The following is a 14,985-nucleotide window of genomic DNA, read 5'->3' as shown; positions in this document are numbered from 1 at the left end:
TGGGTGGAGGGAAGAAGGAAGTTTCACCCCCCAAAGCTGGTGTTTTTCATAAGGAAAATGAAGAAGCTTAACTCTCCTGCAGGAAGAGGGATGCGGACCCCTGGGTCTGCGGGAGGAAGAAGCTGAGATTAAGGTTAAGGGCCTGGGGGAGGAAAGTTGGGATCTGGGTTCCTGGGCTTGAGGTCGGAGGGCATGAGGAGTCTGGAGTCCTGGGTTTGAGGGAGGAGGGGCTGGGAGTCTGGGGTCCTGCTCCTGTCAGATGGAGGAGGCTGGGGTCTGGGTTCCTGGGTCTGGGGAGGAGGGCCTGGGGGCCTGCGCTCCCGGGTTAGATGGAGGAGGCTGGGGTGTGAGGGAGGCTGCGATCGGGAGCAGGAGCTGGAAGAAGGTGGGTTCCCCCGAGAGCGTCCGGACGAGGGGTCCCGGGGGTCGGCGCGGAGCCCGGGGCGGAGGGGCTGGGGCGGCCGCAGTAACAAAGGCCGGTCCCCGCAGCGAGCAGCCCCCGGCCCCGCCCCCCGCCGCCCGCGCGCCCTGATTGGCCGGCCGGCCTGCCCGTCAGCGCCGCCCCCTCCCCGGGTCTGCAGCAGCTCCGGCCGCCTCGTCGCGCCCCCCCGGCCCCCTCCCCCCGCCCCCGCCGCCCCCCGGGCCGGTGCAGCCGCAGGCGGGGTCCCCTCCCCCGCCCCTCTCCCCCCGAGCCGGCCCGGACGGCCCCCGCCCCTCCCGCCCGCCGCCGCGATGCCCCCCCCTGCGCCCGGGGCCCGGCTCCGGCTCCTCGCGGCCGCCGCCCTGGCCGGCCTGGCCGTCATCAGCCGAGGTACCGCAGCGCGGGGTCGGGGGGCGCGGGCGGGCGGGCGGGGGCGGCCGCGGGGGTCTGCGCCGCTCCCGGCCGCCGGTGGGGGAGGGCGCGGGAGCCCCCCGCCCCCAGGGCTGCTCCGGGCCGGGAGGACGTGTGGATGTCTGGGGGTGCAGCTAAGTGGAACTGGGCATGCACGGGAAGTTGGGGTGCTGCACGCTGCCCTGGCCGACTGTGGGGGTTCCCGAGGGTCGGAGGAAGAGGAGGGGGCAGTGGGGCAGAAAGGGTCAGCTCGGGTCATAGGGTGAAGTGCAAAGCTGGCGGGTGGGCGCGGGCTCAGGGGTCACCCGGGCGGTCTGCATGGAGAAAGTGTGGGTGAACCTCCAGTACAGGCAGGCCTGGGAAAGCACCCAGGAGGAGGGGGGCAGAGGCTGAGGCCCAACAGGGTTAATGCAGTGCTTCTGGAGGGCTCCCAGGGGCCCCGCCAGGTCACAGTCAGGGACATCCCCAGGACAGCCGGCTGCTCTGAGGTGGATGCAGTTCTGGGACAGCAGGGGTGGTGGGGGCACCCGGCCGGGCGCAGAGGTGGGTCACCACCTCTCTGGCCTTCCGGTCTCAGTCTCTGTCCCTCCCGCTGACCCTGGCTGCGCCCCCTGACCCAGAGGGTGGGGCATACCCTGCTGTCACCCCGGCTCAGGCCTCCCTGCTGTCACACACATTCCCGTCTCAGAGCCCCACCTGCTACCCTGTCCCCTCAGGAATCACATCTTGTTTCTCACTTCTGCTCTTCCGGGACCGCCTCCCCAGATCACTAGTGTACATAAATCCTGGGCAAGAGGGGCTGGAGGGCCGCATACACTGTTGACCTGGGTCCCACCCCAACACCAAAAAGCTCCTGCGTCCTGCCAGGAGTAAGCCTTGAACATGTCCGGGTGTGCCCCCCGCAAAAAGAAATTCTCCAAATTACCGAAGGGACCCTTGCATGCTGCCATGTCCTCGGGGAAGACCCCCATCTCGCCCCCCCCCATTGTCTTCTAAATGTACCGTCCTTAATGATGGGATAGTGACAGTGGGAGGGCCACACTTGGTGACAGCCAGGTGCTAGTCCTGGCTCTGAGCTCACGAGTGCCTCCTGGCGGTGCTTGGGAAACCATGCTGTGCCAGGGATCCAGCCAAGAGCAGCCGCACAGCAGGCAGGGGCCTCAGCCCTCCTGTCCTGTGTCCCGGCCCCAAATGTCCTTTCTTTAGAGCAAGCACCAGGAAGATCAGCATTCCTTTTTTTTCTTTGAGTCTTAGGGTCACACCCAGAGATGCTCAGAGGTCAGTCCTGGCTCTGCACTCAGGAATTACTCCTGACAGTGCTCCAGGGATCCTATGGGTTGCCGGGGATCGAACCTGGGTCTGCCAGTGCAAGGCAAATGTCCTCCCCGCTGTGCTATCGCTCCAGCCCCTGGATTAGCATTTTTGAGCAGTTCTTTCGCACAACCTTCCCCCTGATCCATCCAGAAGGCTGGAGGCCAATAGTCTGGAGGGGCAGAGCCCCAGGCCGACCCTCCAGTGACTGCTTAGTCCCCAGGATCACCGTTCCCCCAGCACGCAGGTGCCGAGCTAGCCGTGCCTCTGTCCCCGTCACTTGGGGGTCCTCTTTCCACCTTCCCCTGGACCCCCACGCAAGGCCAGGAGCATCTCATCATCCCTTTCAGTCAGGGAAATTGGGTCCTGGCGAGGGGGGTGATAGTGCCAACTGAGATCCCAGGTAGGGCTGCCTCTGTCCTCTGCCTGGGCCACTGCCCCAGAGCAGGGAGAGGGTACAGAGACCCGCCCCCAGAGCCTCTGCAGAGCCCTGCTCCCAGCCAGGGACCACAACAGACTTTCCTTTACAAAGAAGGTGCCCGGCACCAGTGTGCTGTTCCTTATGTGGGTGAGCCCGCCAGGACAAGCGCCCCACCCCAGCCACCGCAGAGGGAACTGCTTCCACTCCCCACCTTCCCTAGGGGTCAAAGGTGCTGACCACTGAGGTAGCTGAGGGAGCCCATCAGTAAAGGGGAGGGGGCCAGAGAGAGCACTGTGGGGAGAGTGATTGCCTTGCCAACATGGGTTTGATCCCCAGTACCACATAGGGATCCCTGAGCCCTGCCAGGAGTAATCTCTCAGCACAGAGGCAGGAGGAAGCCCTGAGCACTTCCAGGTGAAAGAAGGGAGGGAAGAAAGGAAAGGGGAGGGAAGGGGGAGGGAGGGAGGGAGGGAGGAAGGGAGGAAGGAAGGAAGGAAGGAAGGAAGGAAGGAAGGAAGGAAAGATAGTACATAGAGTTGGGTGTTTGCCTTGCACGTGACTGACCCAGGTTCTATTCCCCAGCACCTCATATGTTCACCCAAGCTCTGTCAGGAGTGATCCTTGAGCGCAGAGCCAGGAGTAAGCCTGAGCACAATGGGAGAAGAGAAGGAAGGAAGGAAGGAAGGAAGGAAGGAAGGAAGGAAGGAAGGAAGGAAGGAAGAGAGGAAGGAAGGAAGGAAGGAAGGAAGGAAGAGAGGAAGGAAGGAAGGAAGGAAGGAAGGAAGGAAGGAAGGAGGGAGGGAGGGAGGGAGGGAGGGAGGGAGGGGAGGGAATGAGGGAGGGGGAAGGGAGGAGGGGAGGGAGGAGGGAGGGAGGAAGGGAAGGAAGGAAGGGAAGGAAGGAAGGGAAGGGAGGGAGGAAGGAAGGAAGGGAGGAAGGAAGGGAGGAAGGAAGGGAAGGGAGGGAGGAAGGAAGGAAGGAAGGGAAGGAAGGAAGGAAGGGAAGGGAGGGAGGAAGGAAGGAAGGGAGGAAGGAAGGGAGGAAGGAAGGGAAGGGAGGGAGGAAGGAAGGAAGGGAGGAAGGAAGGAAGGGAGGAAGGAAGGAAAGGCCATCTGATCACTAGCTCGGGCTCCCTTCCCTAGAGATCATCCTTTACCTCTCTCAGCACCTCCCTCTTCTGCACCAGGCTTAGCTCTGGGGACATAGCCACAACAGGCCCCTTGGGAACTCCTGGGCTGGCTGAGGGTGGGAGGCACGCTGTCCTGTCTAAGTCTATGCCAGTAACTGTGCCAGCTGGGTCAGAGCATGCTCTGAAGAGAGGATGAGATGAGGAGTCTCTGCTGAGAGCAGTCAGGGAGGCCCTCCCAAAGGAGGGGGCATTTGAACATGGGTCTTGAAGAATGAATAGGAGTTCAGGTGTCAGCCAGCATCATCCATTTATGAACATTCCCGTATTTTACAGGGCCCAGCCCTGGGCAAGGAGAGGCGGGGAACACAGACCTGGACCGTGTGGACTGGGGCTGTTCCCTCCAGAAATGCCCAGTCTGATGGAGGAGAACAGACCCAGTCTGCACTGCAGGGTGTGGTCCGGGCATTGTGGGAGCAGGAGTCAAGCGTAGTGAGGACAGCGAGCCCCCGGAGTCAGTGTCAGTGGCCCTGCAGCTTTCACCTTAGACTCTCGCCCGCTGAGCCGGCCCTGGGCACTGCGTTTGCCACGGGAAGCTCACCAGGAACCAGCAGGGGAGACCAGACCCAGGCCCCTGTGCTGAGGCCCTGACCAGGCCACAATCTCCTCAGAGCCTGATTCCAGGGGCCTAGGGGCAGGGCCCCGCAGGAGGGTCTCCCAGGACACAGGGCCACCCCTCACCCAGACCCTGGTGTGCGGGTCAGAACATGGAGCACCTTGGACAGCGGCCTTTGCCCAGGGCTGGGGTCCCTCCTGTGCCCGTGGGTCTTGGAGGTGGGGGACTCCTGGGGGTACAGATATTGGACCACCCTGTGACCCACAGGAGTGACCCCCACAAAAGTCAGTCACTGTGCCCCAGAGTCACAGCATCCAGGACACGTGATCAGGAGGATGGCACATCCTGGGTGTGCATGAGTGTGTGTCTGCGTGTATCCTGGGAAAGTGTGTCTGTGTCCTTGTGAAAAATTGTCTATGTATGGCTGTGTGTGTATGTTTCCCAGTGTGTGTCTGTATGTGTGTCTCTAGGCCCATGGGTGTGTGTACCTCTGCATGTGTCTGTGTGCCTGTGTATCTCTGAGTGTGTTCTGTGTGTCTGTGCATATCTCTAGTATGTGTCTGTGTGTGTCTCTGTGTGTGTCTGTGTACATGTACATCTGTGTGTGTCCACATGTGTACCTCTGTGTGTGTCTGTGTGTGTATCTCCGTGTGAGTGTGTATCCATGTGTGTCTCTATGTGTCCATGTGCCTGTGTATCTCTGGTCTCTGTGTTTCTGTGTATATTCATGTCTGCCTGTGTGTGTCCATGTGTGTCCTCTTCTGGAGGGTGGGATGCCCAGTCTCATCCCAGTGGTCCTTCCATCCAAGGAGCTGCCCCCTCCTGACACAGCTGCAGCCTTGCGTGGTTCGCAAAAGGGTGCAGGGAGCGGGTCAGTGGCTGTGTCAGCATGTGGACTCAGACTGGTATGGCTGTGCCCCGTGGACTCACGCCAGCCCTTGGTGCAGCCGTGCCCCTGCGTAGGAGGTGCCTGGTCAGTGTGACGGGGATGCAGCTGGGAGGTTGGTGCCCGGTCAGTGTGACAAGAGATTCGGCTGGGGGGGGTAGTGCCCGGTCAGGGTGACAGGGAATCCGGCTGGGGGGTTGGTGCCCAGTCAGTGTGACAGGGGATCCGACTGGGGCACCCGGTCAGGGTGACGGGGAATCCGGCTGGGGGGGCAGGGCCAGGTCAGTGTGAAGGGGGATCTGGTCGGTGTGGGGGCTGACCCACTGGACAGGGACTGCCTGGCTTGGGTGTCCCCACTGTGATCACACATGAAAAGACAGGGGTCCTGGGCTGTGTATGCATATGTGTGCATGTGTGTGTCTATGTGTGCATGTGTTGGTGTTCAGATGTGCATGTGTGTCTCTGTCCATGTGTGATCAGTTGCATGTATGTATGCATGTGTGTGTTTGTGTGTGCGTGTGTGTGTGTGCGTGTGTGCATGTCTGGGCATCCCTCTGAGCAAGCCCATCAGCCAGGGGCAAATATGGGCCTGTTTGCTGCCTGGCTGGGCTCAGCTCTGCACATCATTCCTAGGCCTGGAGACATGTGAATATGTGTATGTGTCAGTGTGTATCTGAGTATGTGTGCATGTAGTGTGTGTGCACATGAGTATGTCTGTGTGAGTATGAGCATGTGTGCATGTGTGTCAGTGTCAGTGTGTCTGTGAGTTGAGTGTGAGCATGTGTGTGCATGTGAGTGTGTCTGTGTGAGTGAGCATGTATCTGTGTGTGTCTGCGAGTGTGAGCATGTGTATGTATGTGTGCGTCTGTGAGCAGGTGTGTCTGTGAGTGTGAGCATGTTTATTATCAGTGAGTGTGTTGGTGTGAGCATGTGTCTGTGTGAGCATTTGTGTCTGAGAGTGTGAGCATATGTATGTGTATCTAAGAGTGTGTGTCTTAGTGTGTATTGTGTGTAAGTGCTCGTGAACATGTATGTGTGTGCATGTGTATATTAGTGTGTGCATGAGCATGTATGCATTAGCGTGTGTATGAGTGTGTGCATTAGTTTTTGTGTGCATGCATATGTGTGCATTAGTATTTGTGCCCGTGTGTGTTCATGCGTTTGTGTTTGCATTGGTGTGTGTATGCATGCATGAGTGTGAGTGTGTGCATGTGCACACACGAGTGAGTGTGCATGTGTGCATGAGTGTGTGCACAGCAGCAGCATTGCTGGACTGAGTCAGAGGACACGCTGTTCCCTGCCTCTGCAGCGCAGTCCCTGGCCTGGGTGGCCCTGGGTGGGTCCGCTGCGGAGACCCCGGAGGCAGCGGGCAACGGGCAGCAGCTCATTCATCAGATGAATCAGCTCCTCGCTGGGTCTGCCCGCCCTCCTTCCCCGCGTCCATCCAAGGTCACTGGCTCCTTCGCTGCCAGGCTCCCAGCCCCCTCTGCTGGCTGGGCTCCAGCCAGGGGGTGGGGTGGGGGCGGGGCCAAGCTCCAGAAGTGCCCGGGTTGGGGCGGCCTCAGAGGCACGGCCAGGGCAGAGATGAATGTGTCTGTGTGGGCAGGCCCGCGTCTGTCTGGGCGCTGTCCATCCATCCTCGCGCATGGACTGTGAACTTGTGTGCCCGCCTGTACATGGGGGTCTGCTCCATCAGTTCAGGGTCTGCGCGTGCATCTGCACTGCAAAAGTGCTGGCGAGTGAGAATACACATGTGTCTGTCTCCATGCGTGTGGCGTGTGTGCCCACAATTACCAGACTGTCCCTGTGTGCACAGCTCTGTGCCTGGCACAGCGCAGACAATGCAGCCACCTGCTGTGGCGGGTGTGTGTTGGAGTGGAGGGGTGGTGGGGGGGAGTGTGCACATGTGTTGGTGTGCACCTGAGCTTAGGTGCATGTGTGTGAGTGTATGTGCATATGAATGATTGTCTTTGGCGTGTGTTTGTGCATGTGTGATATGAGTGTGTGTGTGGTGTGCATGTGTATGAATGTATGTGCACGCTGTATGAGTATGTGTCACGTGTGTGTGCTTGTGTGTGTATGTGCATGTGTGGTGTGTGTGCACGGTGTGAGTGTGTTTGTGTGTGATTGTGTATGAGAGTGTGTGTGTGTGTGTGTGCGTGGGTCTCCACCCAGAGTCTGCCCCTGGTGTACCTGGGTGCAGCTCAGAAGAAGCAGCAATGTTGTGAGGTACCTGTAGGAATGTGCTGTTGGCAAGGGGTATGTGTGTATGTGTGTGTGTGTGTGTGTGTGCATATGTACGTGCTCTGTGTGTTCATGTGCATGTACATGTGATCGTGCGTGTAGCTGTGTGGAGTGTGTGTCAGTGCCTGTGCCCTTCCACAGGGCTGCTGTCACAGAGCCTGGAGTTCAGCTCCCCTGCCGACAACTACACAGTGTGCGAAGGCGACAATGCGACTCTCAGGTACTGCACAGAGGCTCTGGCAAGCTGTCCCTGTCTGTCAGGGCTGGTGCTGTCTGGTGAGGGTGACCCAACAACAGAGGGAGGAAGCACAGGGCTCAGCACACTCACCTGACTCAAGGCCCTGCCCTTGCCCTGGGTCTCTGTCCCCCTCTCTCTGGGTCTCTGTCCCCCTCTTTGGGTCTCTGTTACCCCGAGTCTCTGTCCTCTCTCTAGGTCTCTGTCCCCCTCTCTGGGTCTCTGTCCCCCTCTCTGGGTCCCTGCCCTCCTCTCTAGGTCTCTGCCACCCCCTTTGGTTCTGTTACCCCCTCTTTGGCTCTGTTCCCCTCTCTCAGGGTCTCTGTCTCTCTCTCAGGGTCTCTGTCCCCCTCTCTCTGGGTCTCTGTCCCCCTCTCTGGGTCTCTGTCCCTCTCTCTGCGTCTCTGTCTTTCTCTCTGGGTCCCTGTCCCACTCTCTCTGGGGCCCGCCCCTTCCGGTCTCCAGCCCACCACACTCGCTGTGAGTCCCCCGGTGACCATGTCCCTGGGTCCCTGGGCTCACACCCGTCTGAGCTCAGTTCTCCCGCCTGTTAAGGAGCACCACAGTGGCAGCGGGAGGCAGGGAGCCTGTGCCCCTCGCCCCCAGCCTGTCCCTCAACACCACCAACAGCTGCTTCATCGATGAGCACGTGACCCGCGTGGCCTGGCTGAACCGCTCCAACATCCTGTACGCGGGCAACGACCGCTGGACCAGCGACCCGCGTGTGCGGCTGCTCATCAACACTCCCGAGGAGTTCTCCATCCTCATCACGCAGGTGGGGTTAGGCGACGAGGGCCTGTACACCTGCTCCTTCCAGACCCGCCACCAGCCCTTCACCACTCAGGTCTACCTCATCGTCCACGGTGAGCCTGGCAGTGCCAGGGGCTGCGATGCTCCCCCGACACCTGGCCCTGAGCCTGTGAAGAGAGGAGGGGAAGACTGCCCGTGCATGCGACCGACCCAGGCCCTCCCCAGCCATGCAGAGGGTCCCCAGGTTCCTCTAGGAGTGAGCACAGAGCCAGGAGTCAGTCCTAAGCAGCCCCCACTGAAAAAAATAAAGGGCCCGGAGCAATAGTACAGCAGGGAGGGCATGTGCCTTGCACGCGGCCAGCACGGGTTTGATCCCCGGCATCCCCTATGATCCTCGAGCACCATCAGGAGTAATTGCTGAGTGCAGAGCCAGGGCTAAGCTCTGAACATTATCAGGTGTGGCCCAAAAAGCCAAAAATAAATAAATAAACCCTAAATAAATAAATACATAATAAAAGCCACAACCAGTCTTCTTCCCCAGTGGGTAGGGCGGGCAGGGCTGAGGCTAATGGATTCATCTTTGCCGAACCCTCAGGACAGGGTAAGAGAACATTGGGAACAACTGTAGTCAGCACCGTTTCTTAGATATTTTAAAATTTAATGAACGAATGAACAAAAATAGATGAGGGCAGAACAGACCGGAAGCGGGAGAGTCAGGTCAGATGAAGGTGGAGGGTGCAAGGAAGGGGGTGGGCAGATGAGAAAGAGACAGAGGCCAGCCGGGAGCGGGGAGCCAGAGGGAAGGGGGCAGGAATCCCACGGAAAAACCCAGGGGGCTGGGGGCGTGCAGAGGACTGAAGTACACGCATTGCGTGGGCAGCCCTGGATTCCGCTCTAGCACTGCAGGGCCCCCCCCCGCTTGACATGTGGAGTTTCAGCTGGATTCCTGAGTGAGGGAGGAGGGTTGGGAGTTGGACCCCTGGGTCTGAGGGAGGAGGCTAGGTTCTGACCCCTGGGTCTGAGGGAGGAGGCTGAGGTTTGAACCCTGGGCCCCTGGGTCTAAGGGAGGAGGGCTGGAGGATGGACTCCTTAGTCTGAGGGAGGAGGCTGGGGTCTGGCCTCTGGACCCCTTGGGTCTAAGGGAGGAGGGCTGGGGTCTGAGGGGCCATGGGACCCAGGCACAGCCTCTCCCTGCCCCCCACAGTTCCCGCCCGCATTGTGAACATTTCCTCGCCTGTGACGGTGAATGAGGGGGGCAACGTGAACTTGCTTTGTCTGGCTGTGGGGCGCCCGGACCCCACTGTCACCTGGAGGCAGCTCCGAGGTGAGACCCTGAACCTGGCCGAAGCCCTGCCCCTGCCCGCACCCGGGGCCTTCCGACACCCCCATAGCTCAGTGAGCACCAGAACCCAATCCCAGCTCCTCCTGGCTCCCGATCCTGCCGCATCTCGGCAGACCCCAGACTTAGCCCCATCACCCCTTATCGTCCCCAACCCAGGCGACTACCTCCCAGTAGCCTGCCAGTTCCCGACTTGCCACCTGCCCCCAGGACCCCCATGTCTTCCCCAAGGCTCACCCCTTCTCCTGGGCTCAGGTCCCCACCACTCAGTGGCCCCCATCAGGCTATGAGCCCCCGTCCAACCACCTCCACCCTCACCAACACCATCTCCGTCTCCATCTCTCCACCTCCTCCACTGCCACCATTATCACCACCACCATCACCACCACCCCCTCATCATCACCACCACCACCACCACCGACCCCCCACTGCCTTCATCTCCCCCACTGTGTCTCAACCCTAGACCCTCATTTGAAGACTCCCTCCCCCATCCTCACCCCTACCAGCTTTTGTGCCTCTCCAGACCCGGAGCAGTCTCAGACACTTGGCCCCTCCCCACAGGGCTCCCTGGGCCCCCGCTCTCCTGGACCTGAGCTCCCAAACGGCCTGACCTGCCAGAGACCCCGGCTAGCTAGTCCCCACCACCAGATACTGGTTCCCGAAACGCTGCATCCCAGAACTCCGGACGCTGGCCCGGGGCCAAAATTTCCTAGATGTTTCCGAGTCCCCCATTCGGGGACCCTCCCGGATCAGAGTCTGGGTTCCCAGGTCCCCGGGATCCCACCCCGCTAAGACCCCAGGATCCCTCCCCACCCGTCCCTTACAGATCCCTGCCCCGTCCCCAGCAGGAGGCCCCAGGCCCTGCGGTGGCTGCCCCGCTGATGTGTGTCCGTGTTGTGCCCGTGTTGTCCCGTGTTAAGTGTTTGTGTCCGGCCCCGCCCCCTCCCCGCCCCTCCCCCACAGATGGCTTCACCTCGGAGGGTGAGATCCTGGAGATTTCTGACATCCAGCGGGGCCAGGCCGGGGAATATGAGTGCGTGACTCACAACGGGGTGAATTCGGCGCCTGACAGCCGCCGCGTGCTGGTCACCGTGAACTGTGAGCGCCCAGGGCGCTGGACGCGAGACGGGAGTGAGGGAGGAGAACGCGGGGCTGTATTCCAGGGGCCGGGGGCGGGGATGGGGCGGGGCGACCGGCCCTTGTGGGAGGGGCATCAGGGTGAGGGCGGGGCTCCAGGGTGAGGGCGGGGCTTCGGGAACTGAGGCCTTGTGGGGGGGCTCAGCGTGTGGGCGGTGCCAGGGAGGGGCTGAGGAAGTGGGCGGGGCTCCAGGGCCCGGCAGGCGGGGGCGGGGCTGTAGGGGCTGGGGAAGAGGGGCGAGGTCCAGGGGCTGTGCGGGTCTCCGGTAGCTGTGAGGCGGGGATCAGGCAGGGCTGCTGGGAATGGGAGCAGGTCCTTAATCCCCATCTGGCCCCACAATTTTGACTCTTGCCCCTCTCCCGCCCCCACCGCCAGATCCTCCAACCATCACGGATGTGACCAGCGCCCGCACAGCCGTGGGCCGAGCCGCCCTCCTGCGCTGCGAGGCCATGGCGGTGCCCCCCGCGGATTTCCAGTGGTACAAGGATGACAGGCTGTGAGGACTGCGCCCAGGCGGGCCTTGGGGACCGGGCTGTAAGGGGCGGTTGCCGGCGATCCTTTTCCCCTCTGGCAGCTAGGGAGCCGGGCTGCGAAAGCTGGAAGCTGTCCTAGGTCCCCATAACTGGGATGGGGGTAGGGAGTCTAGTTTCTAGGTGCCGGGGTACTGTGAGGATTTATTGAAAGTCGGGGTCCCCGAATGATGAGCACAGGAGCCCAGCCTCCTCGGGCTGTTCAGGGAGAAGCTCTGGTGTGGTCAGATGTTGAGGACCAGGAGGGAAGCTCCAGGCAGTTTCTCTAACTTTTTCCTTGGCACCTGCACTCTCTCCCGGGTTGGGGCCCCTAGTCTCAGTTGTGCCCCCTCATTTTCACGATTCTCGCCTGTGGTTCTTTGGAGTCTACTGGGGGGCCCTGGTTGAGAGTTCAGCAGACTCTAGGAGCCTCGAGAACCGGCTCGCATAGAAGGACCAGTGCCTCTCAGGAGCCGGAGTCCTCCGTGCGAGTGACCTGGGGTTCGAGGGAGTTGCGCAAAGGAACGTAATGCGGGACTTCTCCGAGATTCTGAGAGCAGGGAGGCAGGGCTGTGTTCCAAGGGGGTGCGGAGACGTGGGTCCTGACCCGAGTCCCCGGCAGGCTGAGCGGCGGCACGGCGGAAGGCCTGAAGGTGCAGACCGAGCGCACCCGCTCCATGCTTCTCTTCGCCAACGTGAGCGCCCGGCACTACGGCAACTACACGTGTCGCGCCGCCAACCGGCTCGGAGCGTCCAGCGCCTCCATGCGTCTTCTGCGTGCGTCTGAGCGGGCGGCCGATGGGCGGGGCGCGCGGGGAGGGGGCGCAGGGAGTAGGGCGGGGCCGTAGGAGCGGACTGCAGGAGGTGGGCGGGGCGTGAGGTGGGCGGGGCGTGAGGTGGCGGGGCGTGAGGTGGGCGGGGAGGCAGTGCTGTGGGAAAGTGGCTGGGTCCACGGGAGAGGGTGGGACCGTGGGAGAAAATGGGATTGTGGGAAAGTGGGCCAGGCGATGGGCAACGCCTTAGGAAAATGGGCGGTGCAGAAAAGTGGAGTCACCTGCCTGCACCGCCCAGAAAGACCCTAATTTAGGAAAGTGAAGGCCAAGGAGATTCAGATGCAAAACGAGTGACCAATAAAGATTCCTTGGGGAAAAAAAAAAACAAAAACAGTGATCACAGGGGTTTGGACGCTAGGAACATAGTAGTGTATAAACGACACAAGGGCTTGGGACTCCCGAGTTTACCAGCCAGTAAAGGTAAAGGCCCTCCCGTTGATCATCGATTTGCTCGAGCAGGCCCAGTAACGTCTCCATTGGAGACTTTGTTGTTACTGTGTCTGGCATATCGAATACGTCACGGGGAGCTTGCCAGGCTCTGCCGTGCGGGCGAGATACTCTCGGTAGCTTGCTAGGCTCTCCGAGAGGGGCGGAGGAATCGAACTCAGGTCGGCCATGTTGGCTGCGTGCAAGGCAAACGCCTTGCTGCTGTGCTATCACTCCAGCCCTTACCAGCCAGTAGTAGTAGAAAATCATTAAGCGAGTTGACATAAAATAAATAATGGAACAACACACATAAATAAGACAGAAATCAGCTTGGATATTGAAAAGGGCTATGAAGGAAATAAGGAATCGAAGCACTAGTTAAGCTCATCAGCGGAAGCTTCCTGGAGAACTGAGATCTGAAGGGTGAGAAAACAAGTTGGAAATGCTCTGCAGACAGCATTGCGGGTGGGCAGGAGTCTGGCTCGACAAGAACATGGTGTGGGACCTAAGGATGAACATGGAGGGACAAAGGCCAGAAAGGCCGTAGAGATAGTCCAGAGGACAAGGTATTTGCCTGGCTAGTGGCCAGCCCTGATCCTAAGCAACACCCCCTACCCCCAGAGCTGAACCACTGTCCTCCGTGGGCTGCTGGGTGAAGCCCCAAAGGAGTCGTCTTGGGTGGAGGTATAGATTTGAATTTGCCCTAGTGCAGGGTGAAGCCATAAAGCTGAGCAATCTGAGGGTAGGGTGAGGCTGAAATAAGGGAGCCCAGAGGTTCTTGGCTGATAGAAGACATGCTGCTGCCCGTCAAGCAACTTTTTTTTTCTTTTTGGGTCACATCTGGCGATGCACATGGGTTACTCCTGGCTCTGCACTCAGGAATTACTCCTGGCGGTGCTCGAGAGGCCATATGGGATGCTGGGAATCGAACCCAGGTCGGTCGTGTGCAAGGCAAATGCCCTACCCGCTGTGCTGTCGCTCCAACCGCTTGAGCAACTTCTTTGTTTTTTGGTGGGGTGTGGGTGGCACCGAGGCCTGAGTCCAGGAAACCTTTTGGGGGTAAGTGGGAAACACTGTCAAGGTGCTTCTAAGATTTGGACCTGAGGGAACATGGGGATGTGACATTGATATGGGGAAGCGTGGGGGTGCATAAAAATGAGTGCAGTTTTGACGGTGAGATGCTGGGCAGGAATGCCAGATGACAGACACTCCCAGTGTGAGAGCATGACACAGAGCTCACCCTGATCACTGGACAGACACAAGACACACACCCATTCCTTCCTAGCGCCTTTGTGACTCTGTCTCTCTCCCCCCAGGCCCAGGATCACTGGAAAACTCAGCCCCGCGGCCCCCAGGGGCCCTGACCCTCCTCTCCGCCCTGGGCTGGCTGTGGTGGAGGATGTAGGAAGCGCCAGTGCAGCCGGCTCCCCGCTCCATGCAGGGCTGGGGGGCCTGAAGCTGAGAGCGAGAGAATAAGGGGGAGCAAGTGCCGTGGGTCTCCAGGAGCAGAAGAGCTCTCGGCCACGAGGAAGGAGAGAGGAGGAAGAGGAGAGAGCAAGATCTTTAGAGAACCCATCACTGTGAGGGAAAAACGCAAACTTATGCATCTTTCTACAGCCATTCCCGCCACCCTTCACGTTTCCCACTGTGACCCGCCCCTGGCCACCCCACACCCCTCTCTTAGCTCAGGCTGTCAATCGGATGGCGTGTGTGAGTGCGAGTGTGAGCCTGCACGGGTGTCTGACCTGCTTGTACGCCTGTGTGGGTGGGATGGAGAAGGGGGCTCAGTGGTCATCCCGCCCGCACCCCACATCCACCACCCCCACCCTGTGCCTCTCTCCTCTGGATGGGCATAGGGATGGGGGCTGTGGGTAGAAACTGTGAAGAGAGGTTTTCTCCAGGCTCCTGGCTTTTCTGATATATGCAGCAACCTCCCTCCCCCTCTCCCCCATCAAAAGGGCGTCACCTGAGCAGCTGGGGGTGGGGGTTGTGCTCACCTTGGAGCTGCCATTGAGCCTCTGTGAGCAGGTGGGGGACATCCATCTGGCCTACCTGCTCTCGCCCACCAGCTGGGGCGAGCAACCCTCTGTAGCCAGAGGCTCCATCCCTGGCCAGTGAGTGGCCTGAGTCCTTCCCGATGTTCCCCACCCCCCCCAAACTTTCTGGCCCCGTCCCGGGCCAATCGGTGCTTCCATCCAACTGGCAGGGTTATGACCAGAGTCACCTGTCTCGTGCTTTGCCCTGCCCCACCCCCACTCCCTCTGCCACCCGCGGCATCCGCCAGCTGTCCCTGGGGTCCGCAGCTGGCCCACCGCTGTG

The 14,985-nt window shown here is 60.4% G+C and overlaps 1 protein-coding gene across 1 annotated transcript; it reads left to right on the top strand.

Annotated features, from left to right (window-relative positions):
* The first annotated feature begins 654 nt into the window (after positions 1 to 654).
* On the top strand, positions 655 to 14,777 carry IGLON5 (IgLON family member 5). The gene is made up of 8 exons (XM_056135969.1): positions 655 to 811; positions 7,578 to 7,656; positions 8,302 to 8,534; positions 9,626 to 9,745; positions 10,724 to 10,858; positions 11,274 to 11,394; positions 12,030 to 12,184; positions 13,983 to 14,777. The coding sequence occupies exons 1-8, from the start codon at positions 733 to 735 to the stop codon at positions 14,069 to 14,071; spliced, it is 1,011 nt and encodes a 336-aa protein (XP_055991944.1). The 5' UTR covers positions 655 to 732; the 3' UTR covers positions 14,072 to 14,777.
* The last annotated feature ends 208 nt before the right edge of the window (positions 14,778 to 14,985 follow it).

This window comes from Sorex fumeus, unplaced genomic scaffold (assembly GCF_029834395.1).
Source record: "Sorex fumeus unplaced genomic scaffold, SorFum_2.1 ptg000122l, whole genome shotgun sequence".
Taxonomy (NCBI): domain Eukaryota; kingdom Metazoa; phylum Chordata; class Mammalia; order Eulipotyphla; family Soricidae; genus Sorex; species Sorex fumeus.
Note: the sequence above shows the minus strand (reverse complement) of the source record. Positions and strands in the feature narration are given on the sequence as shown.

Bases quoted from the DNA above. Each gene is read 5' to 3' on its own strand.
- IGLON5 (XM_056135969.1), top strand. From the start codon at position 733: ATGCCCCCCCCTGCGCCCGGGGCCCGGCTCCGGCTCCTCGCGGCCGCC. The intron at 7,657-8,301 runs GTACTGCACAGA...CACCACCAACAG, and splicing joins GGCGACAATGCGACTCTCAG to CTGCTTCATCGATGAGCACG. The intron at 8,535-9,625 runs GTGAGCCTGGCA...TGCCCCCCACAG, and splicing joins GGTCTACCTCATCGTCCACG to TTCCCGCCCGCATTGTGAAC.